This window comes from Natator depressus, chromosome 4 (assembly GCF_965152275.1).
Source record: "Natator depressus isolate rNatDep1 chromosome 4, rNatDep2.hap1, whole genome shotgun sequence".
In the NCBI taxonomy this organism is placed as follows: domain Eukaryota; kingdom Metazoa; phylum Chordata; order Testudines; family Cheloniidae; genus Natator; species Natator depressus.
In genome coordinates, this window is record NC_134237.1 from 63263940 (window position 1) to 63288352 (window position 24413).

The window sequence follows — 24413 nt, forward strand, 5'->3', positions numbered from 1 at the left end:
CTCATTTTCTCAGCAACATGGGCTACTGTGAGCACATCAATCCTGTTCTGTCTCTGCAGTGGCTTTCTGTAGAATATTGAGTCAAGTTTAAGGTCCCAGCTTTTTATCTTAAAATTGGTCAGTGACCTGGGCACAGCATATCTAAAAGATGACCTAAAACTCTGGGATGAAGTCTCTGGTAAACAGCTCTTCTCCTTAGGCACAATGGAACTGGTTGCCATAAGGGCAAAAGCTAGTCTTTTGCAGGAGGCAGACCTTTCCCAGGGCAGTCTAAGACAGGAACAAGCTCCCACAGGAACTAAGGACCATCAAAAACCTTGCATCTTCTACTCCAGGTGCAAGGCATATTTCTTCAACCTTGCATTCTCAAAAATATATAGCAGGATGTACATCAATTTTTTTAAAAAAAGAAACCCAAAACCAAACCAACAAGAACAAAAATGTCCCCACATTACCTATTGATGGCTTATCACCTGTTTAACATTGTCTTTTGCAATGGGCTAGCTGGGTATGTGGTTTTGATGTTGACTGATTCTCAACTGTCTACTTTAGAGAAGAAATCTTACTTTTGCATTTCCTTTCTATAGTTGAAGTCATGTCTGCCACAACCTCAGGTAGCAAGCTTCTGTTGTGGTTTTCTTAAGAAGAGTAGACAAGTGATTGTCCCCTATGACTAAGTTCCATTTAAAAAGTGGACAGTTACAACAATATCAAACCCTCCACCATAGTTAAATAGTGCCAGCTGTGGCATGGAATGAGCCTGAATGAAGTGTCCTTGGGTGTACTGTTTTTTAGAGGATGACGATTAGGAATGATCCATATTCTGTAACTTCAGGCTGGTATTCCCGTAATTAAATCTTGGCATGTTTAGTAGCTTTTTATCTTCTTAAACGTTACTATTTTAGTGAATTGGATATCTGAGGGCTATGGTAATTCATTTGGTTGATCGTCTCATTGCCCTGGCTTTCAAGCTTTCTCATGTAATTAGGATTGTAACTGTGCTTTCTCATATAGTAGTGTTTATTTTCAGAAACACTGAGAAGTGGGTTGGGATGGAAAGAAGAATATCGGGCATGAGGTTAACATTTTTTTTTTAAGTGTTGATTTTTTCCCCTCAGTAAAAACACTCAGGATATGTCTACACTACAGCTTATGCCGGCAGAAATTATGTTGCTTGGGGTGTGAATAAACCACCCCCGTGAGGGACATAAGTTACAGTGACATAAGCAGCAGTGTGGGCAGCTTCTCCTGTTGACATAGCTTCTGCTGTTCATGGAGGTGGTTTTCTTATGCTGACAGGAGAGCTCTCTATCAGCATAGAGTGTCTTCACCAGATATCTGGAGCTGCGCTGCAGTTTTGTACGTGTAGACATACCCTCCGTTGTAGATACTGAGTTTCCCTGAGCTTGCTTTCACAAAAGAAATGAAGGTCCTAAAATATCTTAATAGAAGAAAGCGGAGGAATTGTGATGTTAATTGAATTGTTAAATAAAACAGCCAACTAAAATCATGGGCCAGACTTCTGTCTTTATAGTCAAACAAGAAGAACCACAGCAAAAACATAAGGATTTTCTTTTTGTTTATACTTTTAGTGACGTTGAGGGCATACTTGTGTATAACATTCCATTAGAAGTTTCTGGTATGTAAATGCAGAACACTAACAAAACTCTCACTCTCTGCCTAATGTAAACATTGACTATTTGGAACATGTATTAGTAATATTTCGAGCAAACTCAGTAGAAGACTGTTGGGAGCTCTGTGAAGATGGTAACAATTTTAATACCTTACACCGATACAAGAAGCATAATAAATGTTTTCTATCTGTTTGCAGGATTTGGAGATAGTGTATTCCTATTTACATGGAATGGAAGCCTTGTCTAATCTGAGGGAACACCAACTCAGGTATAGTATTTTAACGCTAATATTATGCTATTTATGTGCTAAAGAGGCATCTGTTAGTTGTGAATTAGAAAATATTTTTTTACCCAGATATCATGGTGATAAATATCTTCATACTTGTAATAATACTTGATTTCTTTTATCTTATAAACTTGGCAGTAATATTTAGTAAATTAAAAATCTGCATTATCAGCACAATCAGCTGTAAATGTAGAGTTTTTAAAACCAGAGTAATAAACTTTTGTAGAAGACTGGTTGCTAGATTTTTTTCACCACTCATGTATTTTAGTTAAATAAATTCAGTTTATATGAAATATTTCAGTGAATAATTTTAGATTAAATACTTCCAGAAATTTTAACTTGTATTAGAGGCAGAGCTGGCAGTGCCAACTATAGCTAAGGTTGTCTAATGCTTTCCATTTTAAGACCCTGTTCTCAGTTGGCTGTAACTTTGCCAAACTTTAAACTGTTTAGGATGAAATTTTCTATGCTGTCGGTCTCAGGTTGAATTTTTATGGACTGCTTCAGCCAAAATGGTTGAACTGCTTCTGAGAATAAAGTTGAGGAAACAAATAAGCTTTTTCCTAATGTTACACTCCTACAGCTATTTTAGGAACCTGTAAGCACCTCCATGTTTTTGAGAAGGGACTTGAAATTCCATGAGGGTTGCCTTGTTTTTAGAGAGGTACAATTTGCTATCCCCATTAAAATCTACCCAAATTTGGCTAACTTAAGTCTCTGAAAATAGTTGTTTGTATATGATGAGGACTGATTTGTTAGAAAATGTCAGCAAAGTTCTGTGAACATTGTCTCCTCTGAGTATGCTCCACCTGAACAGAGCTCTGTGTTAACCACACTGCGTGAGCTCCAACCTGTGTCTGGACAGAGCTTTTCATGCAGTTGGTTCTGGCTGCAGAGGACCTCTTTACTTCTGGGGCAATTCTATGCCAAAAAAAATTCAGTGCAAAATATTATAAAATTCTGCAAATTTTAGTTGTCAAAATAACACTCCATAATCAGGCCAGTTTCAATTATTTTGGTAATTTATTTCAAAATACCTGTCAGCAAGTATGTCTGTAACAATACAGACACACACAAAAATACCCCAAGGAGTAGAGAGTTAAGGAAACCCCTATGACAACCCAGTTCCTGTCCTGCAGCATATAAGTCGCTGTCAGCTATATCTGTGTGTGATGCAAGCAAGCCAGCCACACCTTGGCTCTTACCACAAAGTGACTCCAACACACTCCCAGTCCCAGATTTTCCCCAGAAACGTATGTCCTATACAGGTCTTCCTTCTCCTGGTCAATACAAATATGTTAAGTCTGTTGTTCCTTAAAGGCAATAATATGCACATATCTTGTTACCCCAAATGGAGTTACCCCCACACTTGAACTTGAACACACTGGGTTAGATAAAATAATAAAACAGATTTTAAGTGAGTACAAGTAATCAGACATGAAAGTCAGAAATGTTTACAAGAAAAATAAAGATTACTAGTATCTACTTAAGCAACGAAAACTTTCTCATCACAAGCTCTAGAAGCTGACCAAACTCTCAGGTCAGGACCCCTCCCCTAGAGTCCAACAGCTGCTTCCTTTGTCTCTTTAGGTGCAGTGAATAAGATGGGCAGGAGGGGGCGGAGAGAGGAGTGTATTGAGGTGTCTGCCCCTTCTTTTTATAGCCTGTCCCACTTTGAGAAGCATTTCCAGCTGGGAGCAAGGTGACAAGCAATCTGTGTGGAAGGAAACTGGTTCTTTGCCAAAATGTAGAATTTTGCCCTTGACGCCTTTCCTGCCAAAGAATGGCCACTAAGCAGGTAATGCTCCATTGGCCTAGTTGACAGCTGGCTGAGGCGTCAGCTTGCCCTTTGTCTCTGAGGAACTGGTTTGGCCACTCCCCAGGTTTATCTGAGAAACATACAGTAGAACCTCAGGGTTACGACCACCAGAGTTATGAATTTACCAATCAACCACATGCCACATTTGGACCTGGAAGTAAGCAATCAGGCTACAGCAGAGACAGAAAAAAAAAAGAAGCAAATACTGTACAGTACTATGCTAAATGTAAACTACTAAAAAAAAAAGGGAAAGCAGCGTTTTCCTTCGTCAAAGTGAAGTTTGAAAGCTGTATTAACTCAATATTCAGTTGTAAACTTCTGAAAGAACCACCATAACATTTTGTTCAGAGTTAAACATCTGAGTTACAGCCTGCATTCCTGAGGTGTTTGTAACTTTGAGGTTCTACTGTACTTTTAGTTACGATTTCAGCTTGTTTATAACTTCACATATAATGCTGCTGCGTGCATTTTGCCATGATATCATTGATCAGCAAATTGAGTTTTCAAATGATACTTTACAAGGCATATTTCGTACAAACATTATAACAGTGTATAGGGTGTGAACACAGGTATATTCTATCATATTCAGAAGTTAGAAAATGCTACAGCTGTATTTGCCCTTGCAACATTAGTTTGGCCCCCTGCTCTGTATGTATTATGATACAGTCTTTAATTATATGATCACAAACTGTTTTTCTATAGGACCCCTGCCTCATTCAGTTCCCGCAATGGACTGTGTGCTGGGAATGAATCAGTTGTGTAGTCAGCGAGGTTATTGTCTATAGGACTCCTGCCTCATTTGTTTCTGAAGTTGCGAAGTGTGTGGTGAGTGATGCAGGAGCATGCATGGGAGAAAAGGATGAGATGATCTTGTGGCTAAGGCAGTTGAATACTGCCTTGGAGAATGATTTTATCTCTACTTGTGCCACAAAGCTCCTGTGTGAGCAAGTCACTTAAACCAAACTGTTTGTAGGCGGTCACTAAGGGCATGGCTACACTGGAAACTTCAAAGCGCTGCTGCGGGAGCACTCCCGTGGCAACGCTTTGAAGTGCGAGTGTGGTTGCGCGCGAGCGCTAGGAGAGAGCTCTCTTAGCGCTCCTGGTAATCCACCTCCACGAGGGGATTAGCCTGTTCACACTAGCACTTTAAAGCGCTCAGACTTGCTGCACTCGGGGGTGATTTTTCACACCCCTGAGCCAGCAAGTTAGAGCACTATATAAAATGTAAGTGTAGACAAGCCCTAAGGGTATGTCTGCACTGCCTCTTGGAGGACTCTTCAAGTCTGTGCGCTAAAAATAGCTGTTTGGATGTTGCAGCACCAGATTCTAAACTTAATTAAAACTGAATTGCTGGCGACATGATTTCTTATAATTGATGTGTACAGTTTGACATGAGTAGTGTTACTACTGCTATTCTGTAAAAATCACATTGTTTGAGTAGTGTTAGCAAAGGGAGGCCTGAAGCAAAGCTAGGAGTCCTTGGCCACTATAGGAGCAGTTATAATACCACTTTCCATCATATTTAAATACCTGTTCATTTGCAAGTGCAATACATCATCTTTAGTTTTAATTGAAAAAAAGTGTCAAGAGAATTGAGCACTTCTGAAAATAAATGTTTTAATAAAAATAATTTACGTTAACATAAGTTATAGGTGAAGACAAGGCTGGATTTCCAGTTAGGCACGAGACTGGAGGTGCTGGTGTTCTAGGGGTGCCTAAAAGTTAAAAAGTATTTCAATTATTTTTTATATTTCTTGTTTAATTTTTTATGGAAAACTATGAAGGTCAGGTATAGGCGGAGGGGGGAAGAGGGGTGCTGAAGATGCTGTGCCTAGGGGTATGTAAAGTGTAAATCCTGCCCTGGGTGAAGAGGTGTTCGAGGATATAGCGGTACCATACTGTGAAGGGTTAAGCTAGTGGCAATCTAGAAATCGGTTAAATGCTTCTAAATTTTTTTAAACATTTCCTGATGTGTCCATAGAATACAATGCCAACTAGGAAAAAATATTCAAGGATTTCTTTAAATAAGGTCAGTTACATGCACGTAACCTCAAATCTTCCCACTTTTTTACTAATTGTATAAAAGAGGCCACATTTTATTTATTTTTTCCTAAAATAATTTATAAAATAGTATACTAGTGGCTCATGTTCTGTGTGTATCTCCTATTGCTTTCTCCCACTCTTGCTGGGGGTGCTTTTTGCCCACATTTTAAACATTTGGACTGATTGCTACAGAATTGAAAGTGTTATTCATATAAGTGTCTTTCACTGTTACAGTAACTCCTCACTTAACGTTGTAGTTATGTTCCTGAAAAATGCTACTTTAAGCGAAACGATGTTAAGCAAATCCAATTTCCCTATAAGAATTAATGTAAATGTGGTGGTGGTGGTGGGGACGGGGGGAATTTTTTCCGCCAGACAAAACAAACACACACACAGAGTATAAGTTTTAAACAAACAATTTAATACTGTACGCAGCAATGATTATTGTGAAGCTTGGTTAAGATGGTGGAGTCAGAGCGTGGGATATTTCCTAGGGAATGCCTTACTGCTAAATGATGAACTAGCGCTCAGCTGAGCCCTCAAGGTTTAACACATTTTTGTTAATGTAGCGCCTCACTCTACAAGGAAAATGAATGGAGGAAGGAGACACAGCATAGCAGAGAGAGACAGAGACACACTGTGTTTGTGTGTGAGAGCGAGAGACAGACACACACACCTTGCCTCTTTAAGTACGCTGACCCCATTCTAAGTACACTGCCTTTTAAAGTAGATCAGCAAGATGAGACAGCAGCTGCTGTCAGCAAGCTCCCTCCGTCCTGAGCCCTGTTGTGTCACCCCTCCTGCTCTGTGGAGATAAGGTACAGGAGCGGGGGGCAGGGGACACCCTGACATTAGCACTCCTTTCCCCCCCACCTCTGCACAGCAAGCAGGAGGCTTGGGGAGCAGCTCCAAGACAGAGGGCAGGAGCAGCACACGGCAGTGGCGGGAGGAACAGCTGAACTCCTGGCAAATGATAGCCTGCTGGTCGCTGCCACACAGGGAACTTAGGGGAGTGGGGAGCTGATAGGGGGTTGGCGGCCCACCCTGGTTCCAAGCCCCCACCAGCTAGCTCGAACGGGCTGCTCTTCTTGCAAGCAGTGGACAAAGCAGGCAGCTGCCAAACAATGTTAAGGGAGCATCGTGCAACTTTAAACAAGGATGTTCTCCAATTGATCAGCAATGAAACAACATTAACCGGGACAACTTTAAGTGAGCAGTTACTATACGTGGTCTCGAGTAAAATTAGTGCACAATCTTAATTAGTCCTATACCATCATAATCACTGCAGTAGGTGATGCTGTTCTGGTTCTGATAGTCTTATGAACTTTAGAGAGAAGTAGGGTGGCCAACTTTCTCATTTAGGAAAACCAGACACTGAGCGCTGGAACCTGCTCCGCCTCTTCCCCCGAGGCCCCATCCCTTGTTCCACTTCTTTCCCTTGAGGCCCTGCTCCCACTCCTCTTCTCTCCCCACCCTGTCCCTGGCTGTTCTCTCTATTACCCTCCCTCTGCCAGCTGAGCAGGGCTCTAGGGATGGGGGAGGGGGCGACTGGGGCAGGATGTTGGAGAGAGAGCCAGCCCCAGGAGTGGGGTGACTGGGGCAGGGCTGGGGAGGGAGAGCTTTTATGTTTCAGTATTAATGCAGCAGTGGTACTATCAAGTAAAGTTTATGTGGTTGGTTTATTTGACACTCAATTTCCTTAAATTAATATTTCAATTTTGTAAAAACGTTAGATTTTTAATAGGGAATAAATAATTACTATGTTACGGTGCAAAAACTAACATAGAGGGGCAAGCCAAATTACTTTTGTTACCTTATTTTAATGCATTGAATTAACTTTGACACAAATCAGATCTATGGTCTGGATGCTAATCTTTAGTCTATAGACTGTTACTTTGTCCTTCACATGTCATTTTATGCAGTTTTATCCAAGTATTGATTTTTTTTTTTTCTCCAAGAGCAGTCAGAATATGTTTTGCAACTTGTATGTAGGTACAGAATTCACTTCACTTTGTTGGAAGGTGAGCTTTCATCACTCACAAACTGTTGCAGTATTAATTATTATGAAATTGTATGTAACATTTTTAGCGCACTTATTCATGTTTGAGAATACTAGGCTTAAATTGACCTTATAACTTGTAAACAAAGATCATCGTGGCCTGATACATTGATGCATGGCTTTGGCTTTGGCTTGTAAACTGGAATTAAGTCAAGAGATTCTTTCTAAGGAATGTGTGGAACTTGTCCTGTTAACTTTATTAACACAGAGAATTCCTAGTAGAGAGCTTCTGTTTACAATACCATACATAGAAAAGGCTGACTTCATCCAGATTCAGGTTTATAGCGTTTTCCAGGATAGTAACACTCTTTTTGTGCCTGTTAGTTTGTAAACCATTTTTGGAGATGAATTGTTTTTGTGGGTTTTTTTAAACAGCAGGCTTTTCTTCTAAAATAGCTTTGTTCACTACTGAAAAATACTATCTTAAAGTTTTGGGTTTTTTGAGGTTGGTTTTGGTTCTGAACTTGGTTGACTAAATTATGTTGTGATATAGGAGATAGATGTAACATTCAAATAAATATCAGCACACCCACAGTACTGGTCAGAAACTTCATATACAGGAAGGAAGTAATCAACTGCCTATTATGAAAGAGCTTTAATTACAACAAAACACATACATTTGTTACTAGAAACACTGTGCCGGCTTTTGCAAGAGGATTGTGTTACTTGTTTATCTACAGAAAATTCAGCCATACTGCTACTAAGGAAGGGTGAATTTGTCTGACTAAAGGAGGAATGGATTTCAACCTTTGCCCCACACTCAAATCAAAGCTGAATTTACGTGCCTAGTAAAATTGCACTGTCACTGAGAAACCAGAGTCTCCTTTAATTCCTTAATCCCAGCCTGTGCATCACACAGAACTCTGCTAGCAGAGCAGAGGCTAGAGAAGAACTTATCAGTTTCCTTTATTAATATTTCATGTTTTTTAAACCTTAGCTCCAGAAGTAGTGATTTTCCTATTCTGTACCTTCTCTTAGCGTCTCTGTTCTGCAGATTGATTTATGACAAGTAAAACCAAGAGGCTCAATAACTGAAGATTGAGATCCTAGAACTAAGGGCAGGCATCTGGCTTTTTTAAGGTTGCAGGATCTTCTCATGGAAAGCCATGTGATACAGTGGACAATATTTCAGCAGTAGGGTGTATTAATAAGTAGTGAGGCCCAATAAGCTGCTCATTGCACAAGGAAGCAAAAGTGCCCTTCCAGTGAGTAGAAACTTTTTCTTGATGTAGGAGATGCAGATCAGAGAGGTTCTCAACATCAAAGTGGACTGTTTGATACAGGAGCGGATAGTCTATTGCCAGGGGAAGGAATGGTCACAGCCCCCTCTGTTCATAAAAAATTCAGAGAAAAATTCAGGCCCTGTCCATCAACAGGAAAAACTCCCTTGTTTCCCCTCACTAGCCAAGGTTGTTAACAATCTATGGTGAGAGAGTGGGTATAGGGGTAATTTTAGTAGAACCAAATTGGCTATTGAGGCCTTGGAGCTAGGAGGGAATAGCAATGGCTGTGGGGAAACCTTGTCACATTTTACAGAAAAATCTAACTGATCCAGGGGCCCAAACCAGTTTCTCCCTCCACTTCTTGGGAAGCCAGGCTGTCAGACTTTTCCCCACTTGCCTGGGGTGCTGGGTGGATTGATTTAAATCATGATTTGAATTACCAAGTGGGAAGCCTCAATTTAAATAATCAGTTTTAATCAACTTTATTTGTACTTCATTTATTTTCTAAAGAAAGGTGCATTCTCATTGCACCTTTAAAAATCATTAAAACATTTTAAGTAAATGGAGCCTGTACACTAGATTTGGTACATCTTTTTGCTACTACAAGGGTATACTATAATTGTATACATTTAATTAAGAAATTATGTAACTTAATATTTTCAAATTCTTATTAATGGTGAATTTTGAGTGTTAGAAAATGGTGAATGATATATTGCTTATTTATTAGATAATTCACTTTTTGCTCATGAGTTTGTCTCAAGCTTCATTAGCATGGCAACTGGAATTTTAACTGAACACACACAACAACATATACAATTTATTTTTATCAAGCAAAACAACCTCAGTGTTTAGGATGCATAAACTTCTCTTGTCAAAACATGTTTCACATTTTTCATCTAAATTAACCAGAGGGATTAACTGTAGTCAGTGAATTAAATTGATTATTTCAGGTTAGCCTAGAAAAAAATTTCAAATATGCCTAAATACAAGTGTCTGCAGATTAAATTCTTAGTCGCATCTCTGTCTCTTGAAAATGAGACAGTCTCCTAAATTGCTTAGGCTGAACTGTTGTGATATTTATAAATTTTGACCTCAAAAGTTGGATGTTTTCCCCTGGATCCTGTCTTTACATAGAAAAACAAACTTTAACTCAGCTTTTGATAGAGGCTCCTCAATTCAGCATATTTATTTAAATACTCTAAGAGATTATAATAAATTTAGGCCTTAACATATTTTGAATTAAATTCATATTTCATTTAAAATGTCTGTTTTTAAAGAGAAAAAGCTTATAACTTAAAGTAAAATCCGGTTTTTAAAATTTTGTTTAAAAAAAAAAAATCCAATTTTTAGCCACCCTGGTGGAATGAAGGTTATAGTGCTGGGAAAATTTATCTTGATATGTCATCAGAAGCTAGTGGGTCATCTTCACATAGCAAGATATCTCACTGCAACAGAAGTGATCACACCCCTAGGGACTGAGAATTTCTGCCTGGAATTCAAATATAGTTCCTACTGGTTTAATAAAATATTCACGTTAGCTTCTTAAGCAAATCTCCTTATACTTGTCCATCAAGTAGCCTTTCTATTAGCAGTTTGTTCTGTAAGTATAGAATATGTACTGGGGGGAGGCTGGGGGGGGGGGGGTTTGAAAGAAATGGTGTAGGACACTGAGCCACAATGCTGTGTATTTCATGAAGATAAAGTGGTTCTAAGAATCATCACTGATTTCATCACTAAGAGGAAGGTTACCATTTTCAGGACTTAGGAAATTCCCTTAAATTGTTTTGTCTGAAATAAGTGCACTTGAAGGAAAAGTGGCATGTATTGGATGTGAAAGGGGCATTAAGGATTTTCCTGAAGTCTGGAGAGAGGATTTTCCTGCAGGAAAATCTCTTCACCTTTTGTAACTTACTGCCCTTTTGGAATTGGAAACGAGCAAGGGATTTTAATGCTAAAGCTTCAAAATTTCAGCCAAGGGCAGAAGTGTCAACATGAGGTACTTTTTTGAGGTATATTTGGCTTGACCTGAAAAAGCAGGTACTGGAAATCTCACAAAAGACGTCTGATCAGTATTGCATATTGCTTTATTTTTCTTAAAATGTGCCTTATATTCTGAACTATCTTACACTGAAATGTGAAATAATACTTAACTCCTCTACAGTGCTTTTCATCAGCAGATCTCAAAGCATGTTATAAAGGAGCTCAATATCATTATCCCCATTTTACAGAGACTAAGCATTTCATGGGAGAGGTTACATCCCACTAATAGTCACGTTAGGTAAACTGAATGAGGAGTTACTTGTGGCACCGTAGAGACGAACACATTTATTTGAAGCATAAGCTTTCATGGGCTAAAACCCACTTCATCAGATGCATGCAGTGGAAAATACAGTAGGAAGATAGATATATATATATATATATATATATATAAACATGAAAAAATGGGTGTTGCCATACACACTATAAGGAGAGTGATCAATTAAGGTGAGCTATTATAAAAGTGATCAGTTAAGGTGAGCTAGGTAAACTGGCAACTTCAGTACTGTAAGCTCACCAGTTGAAATACGTCGGTAAACAACTTAAACATATATTATTTTCATTAAGGGCTGAGAATAAATGTGAAAATATTCATTAAATATTTTAATAAAACTTTTTCCAGACATTGAGGCCTCCTTTGAATGATAAACTATAAAGATGGTAAAGGGGAAAAAAAATGTCCTATTTTTTTCTCTTACAGACTGATGTGTGAGACTGTGAGATATGAAAGGCATGAAGCAAACGAAGTTCTGTACTAGTAAGTGTTTCCTCTTTTCTACTATGTGCAGTTCAGTGAACCAAATCTTTCCGAAAGTGCTAAAGGGTGTGTTTATTCCAACTTGCTGATTAAAAGTGTGTTCTGTAAACACAAATGAGACACCTTAACTTCATCACGTAGCATAGAAATGTACAGGTTCAAACTGGTGTCAGTGATAGAGCTGATGTGCATTGTTGTAACTTTGTAGTCAGTGAAAGGGCAGAGAATTAGTGGATGTGGAATGTCATCTCCTCAGATTAAGCTGTCATCTGGATTTATATCAATCAAGATAAAGCAGTAGTGACCAGCTTTTCCTGCCATAGGTGGCAGATCAACAAATCTAGCATGGGTGATAATTAGCAGGGATGTGAATTGATGTCATTTCAGACACAGTGGAGATCTCTTAACAACACAAATCCTTAAGTGTGCCATTAATTCCCCCTCCTCCCCCCAGTGGGCTAATTTTTTTCAGATTTTTAACGTAAAGCAGTATAGTGTAATGTAATGCAATGCAATGCAGTATAGTGTTCATCAGTGGATGAGTTGAAAAGTGTGTGAATAATGCAGCCTTGCAAATTCCTCTAATCCACTGGCCCAGAGCCTGTAATTTTGTTTTTGCACAGGCAAATAATTTTTCTGTATTTTCATTATTGATCATGACAAAGAATGGTGAACATACTTATGTGCTAAATTTTCAAGATTGCAAGGTAGGTATAATGTCTGAAACTGGAAAAACTAAACAATTGTATCTAAAGAAAGGTATCTGGAAAATAAAGATCAGTGGAAACGAACATACTCTAATATCAGTATCTAGCTGGCGTAATCTCAAATGATTGATTGTACCATAACTATTGTATCAGGGAAACTTATGGTGGCAGTTTTTGTTACATTCTGGTTTGACTGCATTCCTTTTTTGTGTGTACTTATGTTTAATAATGATCATCTAGACTCTAAATCTCAGGAATAGGAGTTTTACCTGATCATTAGTTTAAACAAAGAATAGGTATCATAGACACCCCATCTTTGTTTTTTTGTGAACAAAATAAATGCTGCTATTCACAGAATTTATCCTTAAATTAGGATTCAGGGTGTATATTCTGAGAAAATGTAACATGCAAGTGGAAAATCCTGAAGTCTGGGTTAATTTGAAGTGCCTTTCCCATTCCTTTGCATTGATTCCCTTTGTCAGATCTTTCATGTGACTTTATCTTCACTTTGATCTTCTGCTTGTCCTTTCTACTTACTTTCCGACCCTCTTTTTGCACTCCATTCAGTTAGTCTAATTGGCAATTTCTTCCTATACACACAAGTGCAAAATGTTTTTGGTTTTAGCATGATCAATCTGTGCACACTTGGACTCTATGAAAACCTATACAGTACTGGGATATTTTTTTTAAATTGTTGAAATTTTGTCAAGTCAGACACACACAAATTTGTCTGTCTAGGTTGTAGTTTAGCATTTTGATATGTTCATAGAATATCTGGGTTGGAAAGGACCTCAGGAGGTCATCTAGTCCAACCCTCTGCTCAAAGCAGGACCAATCCCCGATTTTTGCCCCAGGTCCCTAAATGGCCCCCTCAAGGATTGAACTCACAATCCTCGGTTTAGCAGGCCAATGCTCAAATCACTGAGCTATCCCTCCCCCCTGTTGTGAGATCAAAGATGGATCCGTAAGGAAATCCAGGAAATTCTCCTTGACTACATATGTTCACTACATCCCTACTTGAGAGTGGCTCTGAAATTCTGGTGTTTTCAGTACACTTGTATGTTTAGTTAATTTCCATCTTCTTTTGGCATGGTAAACCTCATTGGGGGGGGGAACTTGTTCTTCATTTGTGTCCTTTCTAAGCTTAGCATACGTATGTCAAGACACATGTGCGTATTATTGAGGGTTGTAAAATTAAAATGTAAAAGATGCATTCACTAGCCCTTGTATCTATGTGTTTCAAGGGTTAGGTAATGGGATAGAGACACTCTTATTTCTAGGTCAGTAGTGACCAAAAAAGTTATTTTTGACCTGCATGAAATGAGATGGACATCAATCCAGTTTTCTAGTGGACATTGAAAAACCTCACAACTGGTAGCCCTTGTTTTGTAGTCTCAAAGGCCAAGGATTTAAGTAGGCATGGAGATTGAACTCCTACCTGTTCAGTACAGTGCTACAATGATTTCAGTGCTGTCAATGTGACAGTTTGTCACAAGTTCTAAAATACACTTAAAAAAAAGTCTCTATGGAAGTAGCTGCAACTATGACTGAGCTATAAATGATTGATTGACCTCTTTTTTTTCCCATGTATATATGAATGACCTCCCCCAGGCACAACTTAATGTATCGATATTGGGAAGCTAAATCTTTATTTCTCTTCATGTGAAGATGAAAACCAATATGCTTGCTGTCAGGTGGAACAAACTACCCACAGAAGCAACATATATTCACTGTAAATATCATGTTTCTAAATAAAGGACTGAACCCTTGTTTTCTCACGTAGGGCGGGAGAGAGCACTACATGGGCGGAGGGTTGAGGGGAGAGGCACCAATTTTCTCATCTAAAGTTATGAGGTACACATTTAAAAATGTAGCACACAAAATTATCCATGTTCATCAAAAACCATGCTATCCATTTTTACCTTTGTCCTAAAACAAATAAGCTGTAAGAATTCATAATATCTATATAAATCTTTAATTTTTTTTAAATGGCTAAAAGGGAAAAACAGAGCATGTTGTTAAAATTGACTTAGCTCATCTGCATTTACTATACTATCAGCGGGTGTATGTGCCTGCAACAAATTCTCAAACCCAAGGGCTATCTCTTTGTTTAACATGGGAACTAGGTTATTAAAAGTGGCAGTTCAGCTCCAGTTATTCTTCATTTGCCAGACCTCTCTACTAGTTTCACTTGATGTGAAGTTAATGATAGAAGGGCTAAAATAACCTTTGAAGCAAAAATTCAGGTTTGAGGTTTTTCCACCCACTCACACCCCTGATTTTCTTACCTGTTTGACAAGACACTCCTACCCCAAAGTCTGATTTAAAAAAAATTTTTTTTTGCTGCTTACTACATTCTGTCAAAGTACTTGTTAAAAAGATGCTTGTTCTTCACCTCTACATCATATTGACACTTGGCACTGCCATAGATGAGATTTGGTCAGCACTTTTATTTATAAACCTAATTTTTAATAGTTGTATAAGTTGCCATTTAATTTGTCAGGCTTAACCTTGGCAGCCAAAATACAATTTCTTTTTTATGATCAAGTTAGATTAAATCAGCTCAGCCATATTTGGCAAATGAAGGATCTTTGTGACTATAAAAGCTTTTGGCAAATGAGGGATCTTTCTGACTTTTTAAACTTCTCTGAATTAAAAAATACAAATACAAAAGACCCCAACTTTAAATATTTTTTTTTTCAGTGAACATGGTTGATAAGTGGTATATGGCTATGCAGTTCGACATTTGTATATATGATTTTGGTTATGAGGAAGGGAGTGAGCCATGTCCCATCGGTGTACCAAAAATGATTTTGGGGATCTATTCCTACAATTGTAATTTTGATTAGATTGAAAAGCCGAGTCTTTAAAATATAAAGTTTTAATAATAAGGTTCTGTTTTACTAGGAAGCAGTTTTTATTCTTATAAGAAAACTATATGAAACCAATGTGTGTGTATTCAAATAACTTAAATAACTCGCATGCTTCTCTTATCCCCTTTGAATACATTACGGAATAAGTTATGTTGACAGAAAACTTTTCAATTTTGATGGCAGGTTGTCATCTAAAGAGATTAAAGTCGACAAAGTTCACATGTGGCTGAAATACGCTGGGGAGGTGACAATGACTTCGGTACTTTGGGCCAAATTGATCTCTAGTTTTTGACTTCAGTGGAGTTAAACTATAGATGAATTTATTGCATTAAGTTTTTATGATTGATTTAAAAAAAAAAAAAAGCAGGTTGCTCTGATACTTTGTGACTTTTGATAAGAGGATCCTCCTAGCCACTGCATGATTGTTAGTTCCTCCTTCCTTCTCCAACTTCTTTTCTGAGAATGTGTATCCAATACAAAATTTCCAAGACTGATCTCTTTGATAAATACTTCTTAAATTCTTGCCAATGAGAAAATATTTCAGAGTTTGATTGTTAAGTTATAGATTAGTGGTTTCAATAGGGTTGCCTCCTAAAACTGAAATGCCTTAGATGAGTGTTCTCCACCTTTTAAATGTTTTGAACTAATTTTAAAGAAGAATCATCTTCTTCCATCAACACTTCCTAAAATTCCCTAATTTTTAATATAATAATTTGGAATTTTTCCTATTTTTTCCTAATACAATACTCCATTAGTTCTGTTACCAAGTGCATTTTTAATGTAAAAAACCCTTAATCTGTCTTCAGTGATGGACATCATTTAACTAAAAAATTAAATACATACACTACTACACAAATGATGACTTGAGAAGACTTCTAAATGATAGGGGGAATCGAATCAGTTGTTTTGCTAAACTGAAGATCCACTGAATGCATCTGATGAAGTGAGCTGTAGCTCACAAAAGCTTATGCTCAGATAAATTTGTTAGTCTCTAAGGTGCCACAAGTACTCCTGTTCTTTTTGAAGGTCCACAGTTTCAGGTACTCAAAAGAGAACTTACAATTTGTTGGCTGAATTTCTTATTAAGGTACACTGTATCTCTTATTGAAATGTTTAGCTGCAAAACTATACCTCAGTCTCCCATCTTTCATTTCCCCCCTCCTACATCTTCTTAAAAAAAAAAAAGTATAGTGTTATTTGGAGTAAGAAATAACTATGGAATTGCTAATATTACAGTATGGTTGGTAGCTGTTGGTAAATTATATTTCTGTGGTGAATGTAGTTTTAATTTTTAATACGTTGAAAGCAATATAATATATATGGGGAGAAAAGGATTTTTACTTCTGCTCCCATTGGGCAGCTCTGTGTTCTAAGATTAGATCCAAATGCTCTCGTTCTGTAGCTGTGATATCACAGAATGACATCGTCTGGGGTGCTGCAACTCAGTGAATCCTGCTACTGGATCTTTACAGGACAGTAAGTAAGTAAGGCCAGGTCCCTAGCCCTTTTGCATTATGTGGCATAATGTCTTTGCAGCTGCCAAAATCTTCCCTTTTCCTTCTGCATGCAGTCTCTGGGTCCACTGAAATGAAATTGTGGATGCCCTGCATATGTGTAGACCCTAATTAGCTGGAGAGAGGGATGGCAGAGAAGAAGGTATGAAGTAATTTAAAAGGCCCATGGAGTGCTACTAGCTGACAGCCCCAAAATGTAGCTGTTGACAAACAGTAAGAGAAGTGATCATTGGATGTTTCATATCTGCATGCGGACCCCAGCAACCCCTGGAGAAGGATGGTGTTTAGGAGAGGGAAGCATGCTTAAAGATCTTGCTCCCTAACTACTGTTCTCTCCAATTCTCATAAGCAAAATCTAATTGAAATAAAGATTTTACATAGAATCAAAATTAATATAGTTTAATATATTTTGGAACTTGTGTATTAAAACATTTTGAAAAGTAGCTGAGGAATTGGTAGCAGCTGTTCTTAAAAACAAAACCCAAAACCCTAGCTATTTCATTGTAGCTGTAGATCTGTGTAATATCCATGAGTGCTGTGCAATGAGAGGCGAGGCACAGATTTAGAGGGTTCTTGGGGATGAGTGTGGGGAACTTATTTGTATGTGCTTCCCAGAGTGATTCTTTGGCTCCTACAGTAAAGCAGCCAGTAGCTCCTTCATAGTCCCTCCTTGCCAGCCTGTGTCTTCAGGATTGGTCAATAGCACAGAGGCAGCATATGCAAGAGAGGGGGGCTAATGAAAGAGGCCCTGCATGTGTGCATAGTCTTACATAGCTATAGAGTGGGAGGTGGATGCATGCAAGGCATAATGTGGCCCTTAGTGTTTGTGGTGACTCTTAGCCTGGACGGCGTACTCTAAATAGACATAGCTCTTTTTCAATTTACTTTTAAATTTAATGCTTTGTTAATTAACGTTTAATGGTCCAGACTTATACTGTGCACCATTTACATACTGGTGAAAGGTCTGGGATGTTGAGAGAAGTCAAAATTTTCATGCTTGATATTTTAGGTTCCCAGTATAGTTATTTCCTCTTGTTTTCTTTGACGCTTTGCTCTACTCTTACTCTAAACTTATTTTTTCCGAATATTGTGTGTTTCTTCATGGAGGCTTTGGAAATATTTCAGAATTTACTGTTCTTAATGCTCAGTGAAGATCCTTGATTTCAGAGTTAGTAACAGATTTCCTCTTAACCCCTGTATTTCCAAGGGCACAGAAGATATTTTGCATCTGTTTGATTAAAACCCCTCTAAATAAACATCATACTCAAGATTAAGTCTGTTCTGAAACTTTTGTCTGGATCAGCATACTGATTTTTAGATAGACCTCTTCAGGCAATATATATTCATTCTCCTTGTACTTCCATAGGTTCCTGTGAAAGTCATCCAACAGGATATTTAATAATGCAGAGAGTCATTGCTGAACGGCTGGTCTATTGCTTTTTCGCTCTCCTGAAGGTGTATTATACCTTCTGATAGCCAGACAGTTGGCAAAGTGGTACTGGGATCCTGCCAGCTCTGCACTGCAGTAAATCAGGATTTCTTGTTTATATATTTTATTGGGAGGGCATTTGCCATGGGGAGCTTCTTAGCCAACATCTGCCGTTAGGACAAATACATTCAAGGACTTGATAGTTGATTCTGCATAGATAATGTTATTGAATAAAGACTTAATAGTATAGACAATTCATTGTAGTACAATGAATTCTACTAGATTTTTTACATTATTGTTTTCGACATGCTTTGTGAGCCTTTTGTCAAATTGAAATTAAGGCTTTTACAAGAATTATAGGTTGCACCCTCTTTTTTTACAATATATGTTTGACTAAAGACAGTCATATTTTTATTGTTGCAGCAGTGCTGGGAGTAAGAGGTAGTTTAGAGAAATAATGCCAGGGCATAGGATTACTAAGTAGTAGACTGTGTCCACAAAATCTGTATGTAGGATTATGTAATCGTATACCACTTCCATCACAGTTTTGCCAGTAAATTAGAAAGGAATTTTGTTAAGAAAAGAGTCTGCTGCTTTTTCTTCCTGAATTTCTATCCATAATCTCAAGTGCTATATAATTGCTGAAAATTTTAATATCAATCTTATGCAGTGTTAGGTTATTTATGCAGGGAAACGTGGCTGATCATTGTCTATAGACAGGTATGAAAAAGCTTGTTCACTAATTGTTAAAAACAGACTTATGGAAGCTGTTTTTTAGAAACACCTGTCTCTGTAGAGGCTTACTTTTTGTAGTACAAAATCTCTTTTATGCTGTTCTTACAGTAACTGGTGCTATTTTTGATGATTAGAAAAAGATAGAAGAATACTGTTGAGATCTTTCAGAGAAAGATGCATTGGTTATGTGTGCAGAAATCTACAAATAAATTATTTCCTGAAGTGTTGGCCTAGTGTTTTGTATGTCCTGTGTTTACATTTTTAGATACCAAGAGCCAAATTTTGCCAACTTTCATCTCATTTCATCAGCGAGTCACAATTGTGGACATCAGTTTAAACAAAAATGCCACTTAAAAATCACAAGTTTAGTGATAGCTAGGAACACCGTTTTTTGTTGCCCTTCTGATATTTGTGATCTTTCTATTTTGTTAAATTTGGGATGAGGTTGATGGATAAGGAGAAATATACAGTAGCAATATAATTATTTGGTTAATATACATCAAGTTAAAATGTTCAGGTATTTGGCGGAGGGGGGGGAGGGCAGGTAGGGTTGTAGCTGACACATAGACCATCAGTTGTACCTTCAGTACATACTCTGTCATATTTCTTTGTTTGGGATGTATCTTATTCTTTAAACACTGCTTACATATAGCATCAGGAGCTCAAGCGTGGTGATGTGGCAGATATCCGATGGCCAATTATTATTTATCAGTTAGTTGACAGACCAGTTAAAAATGTGAATAACTCACCACCTGATTGCAGATAATGTGCCAGTGAGCAAACAACTCAGGTAAGATGGTAGCTGACTACTTGGGAAAATATTGAAAAATGTGGAAGTTTTTTTTGCAATGCAACATCACCAATCACTTCAAGGGAAATGTCTAATACTATAGTAGTTGCTTACATAAACAAAGGAGGGCCCGAAAACAGCTGTCTACACACAGATGTTGACTATAATGAGATGGGCAAGGAAAAAGCTGTTATCTTCAGAACTGCGTATGTGTGAGGAAAACTCAACTCAAACACACGAGAGATGAATCTGAAGAAACTAACACCCTCTGAGTACGGTTTTATAGAATAAGCTCTCTTTTAATTCCATCATGTAATGTCTAATACTTGACACTGGAAAGGTGTTTCTCATTTCCAATATGTCTGCTTTTCTCCTATGGCTTGGACTAATTCTCTCCCATCTTTTCTGCTTATTCAAAATAGATGTTGGAACACAAGTAGTCTTTTCTCATTTTCCAAACATCTCTCAAGAAAGAGGAATCTGGGTATACACATCCAAGTCCATATAACTGAGGGGCAACTTCAATTGTTGCCTTGAACCTGTGCTCAGGTGTTCTGAGACCTGGTTTATGCACAACATATTTATTGGTATCACTATTTGGGGTGTGTGTGTGTGTGTGTGGGGGGGGGGGGGTTAAATCAATAAACCTCCCAGTGAAAAGCACTGGGATAACAGCAGTCGCAGACTAGTGGAGTTGTACTGCTTTAACTCTAACTCTATGGTTAAGAGGTACAGTTCTGGTGTATAGGCAAACCTTTAGATTGTAGGAACCATAGTGATTTCCTGAGGGTTCCACTTTTCTTGCCAGAGTCAAGGAAGATATGTTTCTCTAGGCTCTTGCCGCTCTTGTAATCTTTGCAAGTTGGAAATGGGTTAGGAAATACAAGACCACCTCTTAAAGTTTGGACTGATTCTCTCAGTGTCTTCTGGAAGTTATGGGTATGCTATTTAGTTGGTGGTCCTTATGGAGCCCGGGTTACAAAACTTGAAGGGAAAATAAATCTCTTTAAGCCTCCTCCATCCCCTTCAAGGTAGAGATTCTCAAGTTTATAATCCAGGGCGTGAATACATGAAAGCCCTCTTCTGGTTTGATTTCCATCAGACTAAGTCCCTGATCCTGCAGGCATTCATAAATGTGCTTAACTTTACACAGACATTATCCTAGTTAAACCAATGGGAAAACTCTCATGCATAAAGTTAAGCATGTGCTTAAGTGTTTGCAAGATTGGGTCCTAAATATCTTATCTCCAGTTCTACTACAGTACTGACCTAACCCATAATCCATTGTTGCAAAGATTGTATTTATACTGATGCCATTTGTGGCGGGAGTGGAGAATCAGATATTGAAGTGGGCCATTTAAATCTATGGCACTATTTTAACAGAGAAAAAGAAATTTTAGGCCATGTTCAGGGAAGTCTTGCTAGAGATGACGCAAGTAATTTGTTGGGTCCTGCAAGGTACTGAGCAGTACCTTAATTTCAAGTGACTTCCCAAAGATTGAGGGTATTCAGCAGTTTGTACGGTCCAGAACCTTGAAGGTCAAGGGTTGGTTATAATTTTGAATCACTCTGGCTCAGAAACTATAGCATTTAGCCTCCTGGCTGTCACCCAGGTGAGGCGACTATTTTTACTGAAGGAATGAATATCCAAATAACAAATCCAAATAATTTTACAGATGGTGCTAAAACTATTTTATGTGAGCCATTGTCTGCAGTCCCTGGCCTTAATGTGAGCTTGCCCAAGGAAAACATGCATGAGTGTTGTGTGCATTGATTGGGTTTATAATAAAAGTTAAAATGTTGTATGGGTTCTCTTTCAGAAACCTGGAATTATGATGTACTCCGCTAAATAGAAACTGACCTCGAACCTTAACAGTTATGTTGAACCTAGTCAATTGAAAAATGTTTAAAGTAGTTTCAGGTACCGTATCTGTTCCAGAGATTGTGGGGATAAGGTGGAAGTTGTAGCTATTGCATCACTTGGGCAAGCAACTCATGATGTAAAGAAAATACGTATTTTTCAATTAAACACAGGACAATATAATATTAAAATCAGATACTCTCACAGCAGAATTTTTAACCTCCTTCAGCTTGATCAATTTGGCTGTCTGAATACTACAGGCTCAATGGGAGAGTCTACAACCTCCTTGAATCACAGCAATGTGATAAGTGGAGCTTATGAACTCAGCCAGTATAGCCATATGTTGGCAGAGCTTTATAAACTCTACCAGACCTTTGAAATTTATGAATATCTCTGTATCTGGGAGAGCATTCATATATTAGAAATGTATTGTGAAGAAGTCCCCAAGAAAGCATCTGACGTTATCAGCAGTTAGAAGTGTGCTTTTGATGTCATCAGGGACTGTTCAATAAAAAAACCCTTAGTTTTCAAACAGTTATTTGTGTGACAACTTCACAAAGTCATGTCTCAAAGTTCCACGTTTCAGAAATGACTTGTCTGATTTATCTCAAGTTTTGCAGGTGCAAAAAAAAAAAAAAACCCCAACAACTTCCCTCTAGCTACTGACCTCATATTCAAGTAGAAAGGACTTCTTTGAGAAAGTTGGAGAGGGAACCATAGTCGTGCATCTAATGGAAAGCAGGTTAGAACCCTGACTCTGGAGTTCCTTTTACAAGTCCATAATTCCTGTAAATCAAGGATTTGCATACACTGAGGCAAGGTGAATCTAAATTTTTCAGCAAGTCCCCTGGCGTCTGCAGTGTTGTGTTACAATAGAATCGAAATTCCACAATTGCTTAATTTAAAATAAAATCTTACTTTATTGAATATAAAGCATGAATTAAATCAACATAATAGCAGTTTTGTGTTTTTGTTATACTCAATTTTACATTGTTTCAACACTGCATTCAGAATGCTGCAGATTTTTATCAATATGTAGTCTGCGTTGTAGAAGTTGTAACGGGAAGCTGGTGCTTTTGGCAGCTTGCACCTTTTGCATTTGAGTATATGGGAGGCATTTTGCAATCATGGGATAAGCACATTAGCTGGATATTTCTGAGTTTGGGGCAGTTTGCTTCCCAGGTCCATACCCATTCTTCTCCAACTGTTAGGGCTGCTCTATGTGCCAAAATTTTGTTGGCAAAACTTGCCATATTTTGGCACATCCTTGCCTGCATCCACATTTGATTTTGACATTTATCAATAAAACTCTGACTTCAAGTTGGTCAAATTACACCTCCTCACAGAATGACAGACCCCCTTTATTGACACTGTTCCACCAGCAGAATGCCTCCGTGGACTTTCGATTACCCGTATCGATAAAAACTGTCCACTGTGGTAGCTGTTGGAAGTTCCACAAATACAGAAGAATCTGGAACCTTCTTCTTAAAACAGACATGCAGTTGCCATTTCCGTCTGGTGATGTATCAAACAATTCCACCACTTGGAATTCATGTAACATGGAGCAAGTGAGAAGTATGTGTTTAGAAAAACAAAGACCAGCATATGTCAAACACTTGTTCCTTTCTGTAATATTAGTCTCATCTTTTGTCTTCAAGCAATGTCACAATCTGAAGGACTATGTCTCCTTGTTCCCATACAGTAATTTAGGTCAATGGATTTTCTAACATCAAATTGACTGAAAGGTTAACTTATTACTGGACTCCATATAATTTACCTCAAGAAGCTCCCTGTAGTGGATACTTTTGGAAAGGCCACCAGTGTGCCTTCTGCCTCAGCTAACTCCAGATTAATGGGTGCTCACAGAGACTCAGACAAAAAGGGCCTGTGAATGTTCTGCCTTGTAATTTGCTCTGATCAACTGGCCAGAGTGGTTTTTTGGCAGAAACTGTAATGGCTCCCCTAACTGTGGACTGACTGGGCAAGCACTACACTTAACACCCCATATACTCAACCTGTGGCTGTGGAATTTTCCACGGAAGCTACCCACGCTCCAGAATTTTACATCCACTTCTAAGCTCCCGTTTTTTAAAAAATGTAGCCATTGTGGTTGCAAAGAGAACCTACCAAATATGAACAGTGTAAACTGGTGGAGTACTATCTGCCAGAGTCTGCATGCGTCATGGAACAATAGCTCTTAGAGGTCTGAACTTTCCTATTCATCTCAGTGAGGTGCTAATTTAGTGATGCAGGTATCAGTGACACTGTTAACTATTTCAGTGCTGATAATTTAACCATTAGCTAATGTGTTTATTCTACAAACGCAAACTGCCTATTGGGTCACCAGAAGCTCGACATGTCTTATCCAACTGCCAAAATCTCCAGCTTTCTGCTAATAACTTCCAAAATGCAAATAAACTTTTACACTACAAAATTCTATATTATGTTGAAAATTAAAAAGGAAGTAGTGGCGTAAAATAAACTGGATTTAGTATTATATTCATTTTCATATTCATTAACCTAATCTTTAAAATTTACCTGAAGCTGCTGCAGAATCTCCAGTCTTATGCACAAAAGTGCTGCAGAATGCAAGGTGTTTTGCCGCAGAAGTAGGATCAAGCTTAATACAAAATACATGGGGCCTTG

At 38.2% G+C, this 24413-nt stretch overlaps 1 protein-coding gene across 9 annotated transcripts in view; it reads left to right on the forward strand.

Moving 5' to 3' along the window:
• The window catches only part of RAPGEF2 (Rap guanine nucleotide exchange factor 2), a 286669-nt gene that overhangs the window by 100960 nt on the left and 161296 nt on the right, over window positions 1-24413 (forward strand). For 8 of the 9 annotated variants that reach the window (XM_074951065.1, XM_074951067.1, XM_074951066.1 and 5 more), the window contains exons 2-3: window positions 1832-1902; window positions 11802-11858. In XM_074951065.1, the coding sequence (XP_074807166.1) occupies window positions 1832-1902; window positions 11802-11858 (128 nt within the window). The remainder of the gene's footprint in view (window positions 1-1831; window positions 1903-11801; window positions 11859-24413) is intronic. The other variant, XM_074951069.1, reaches the window with a different exon arrangement.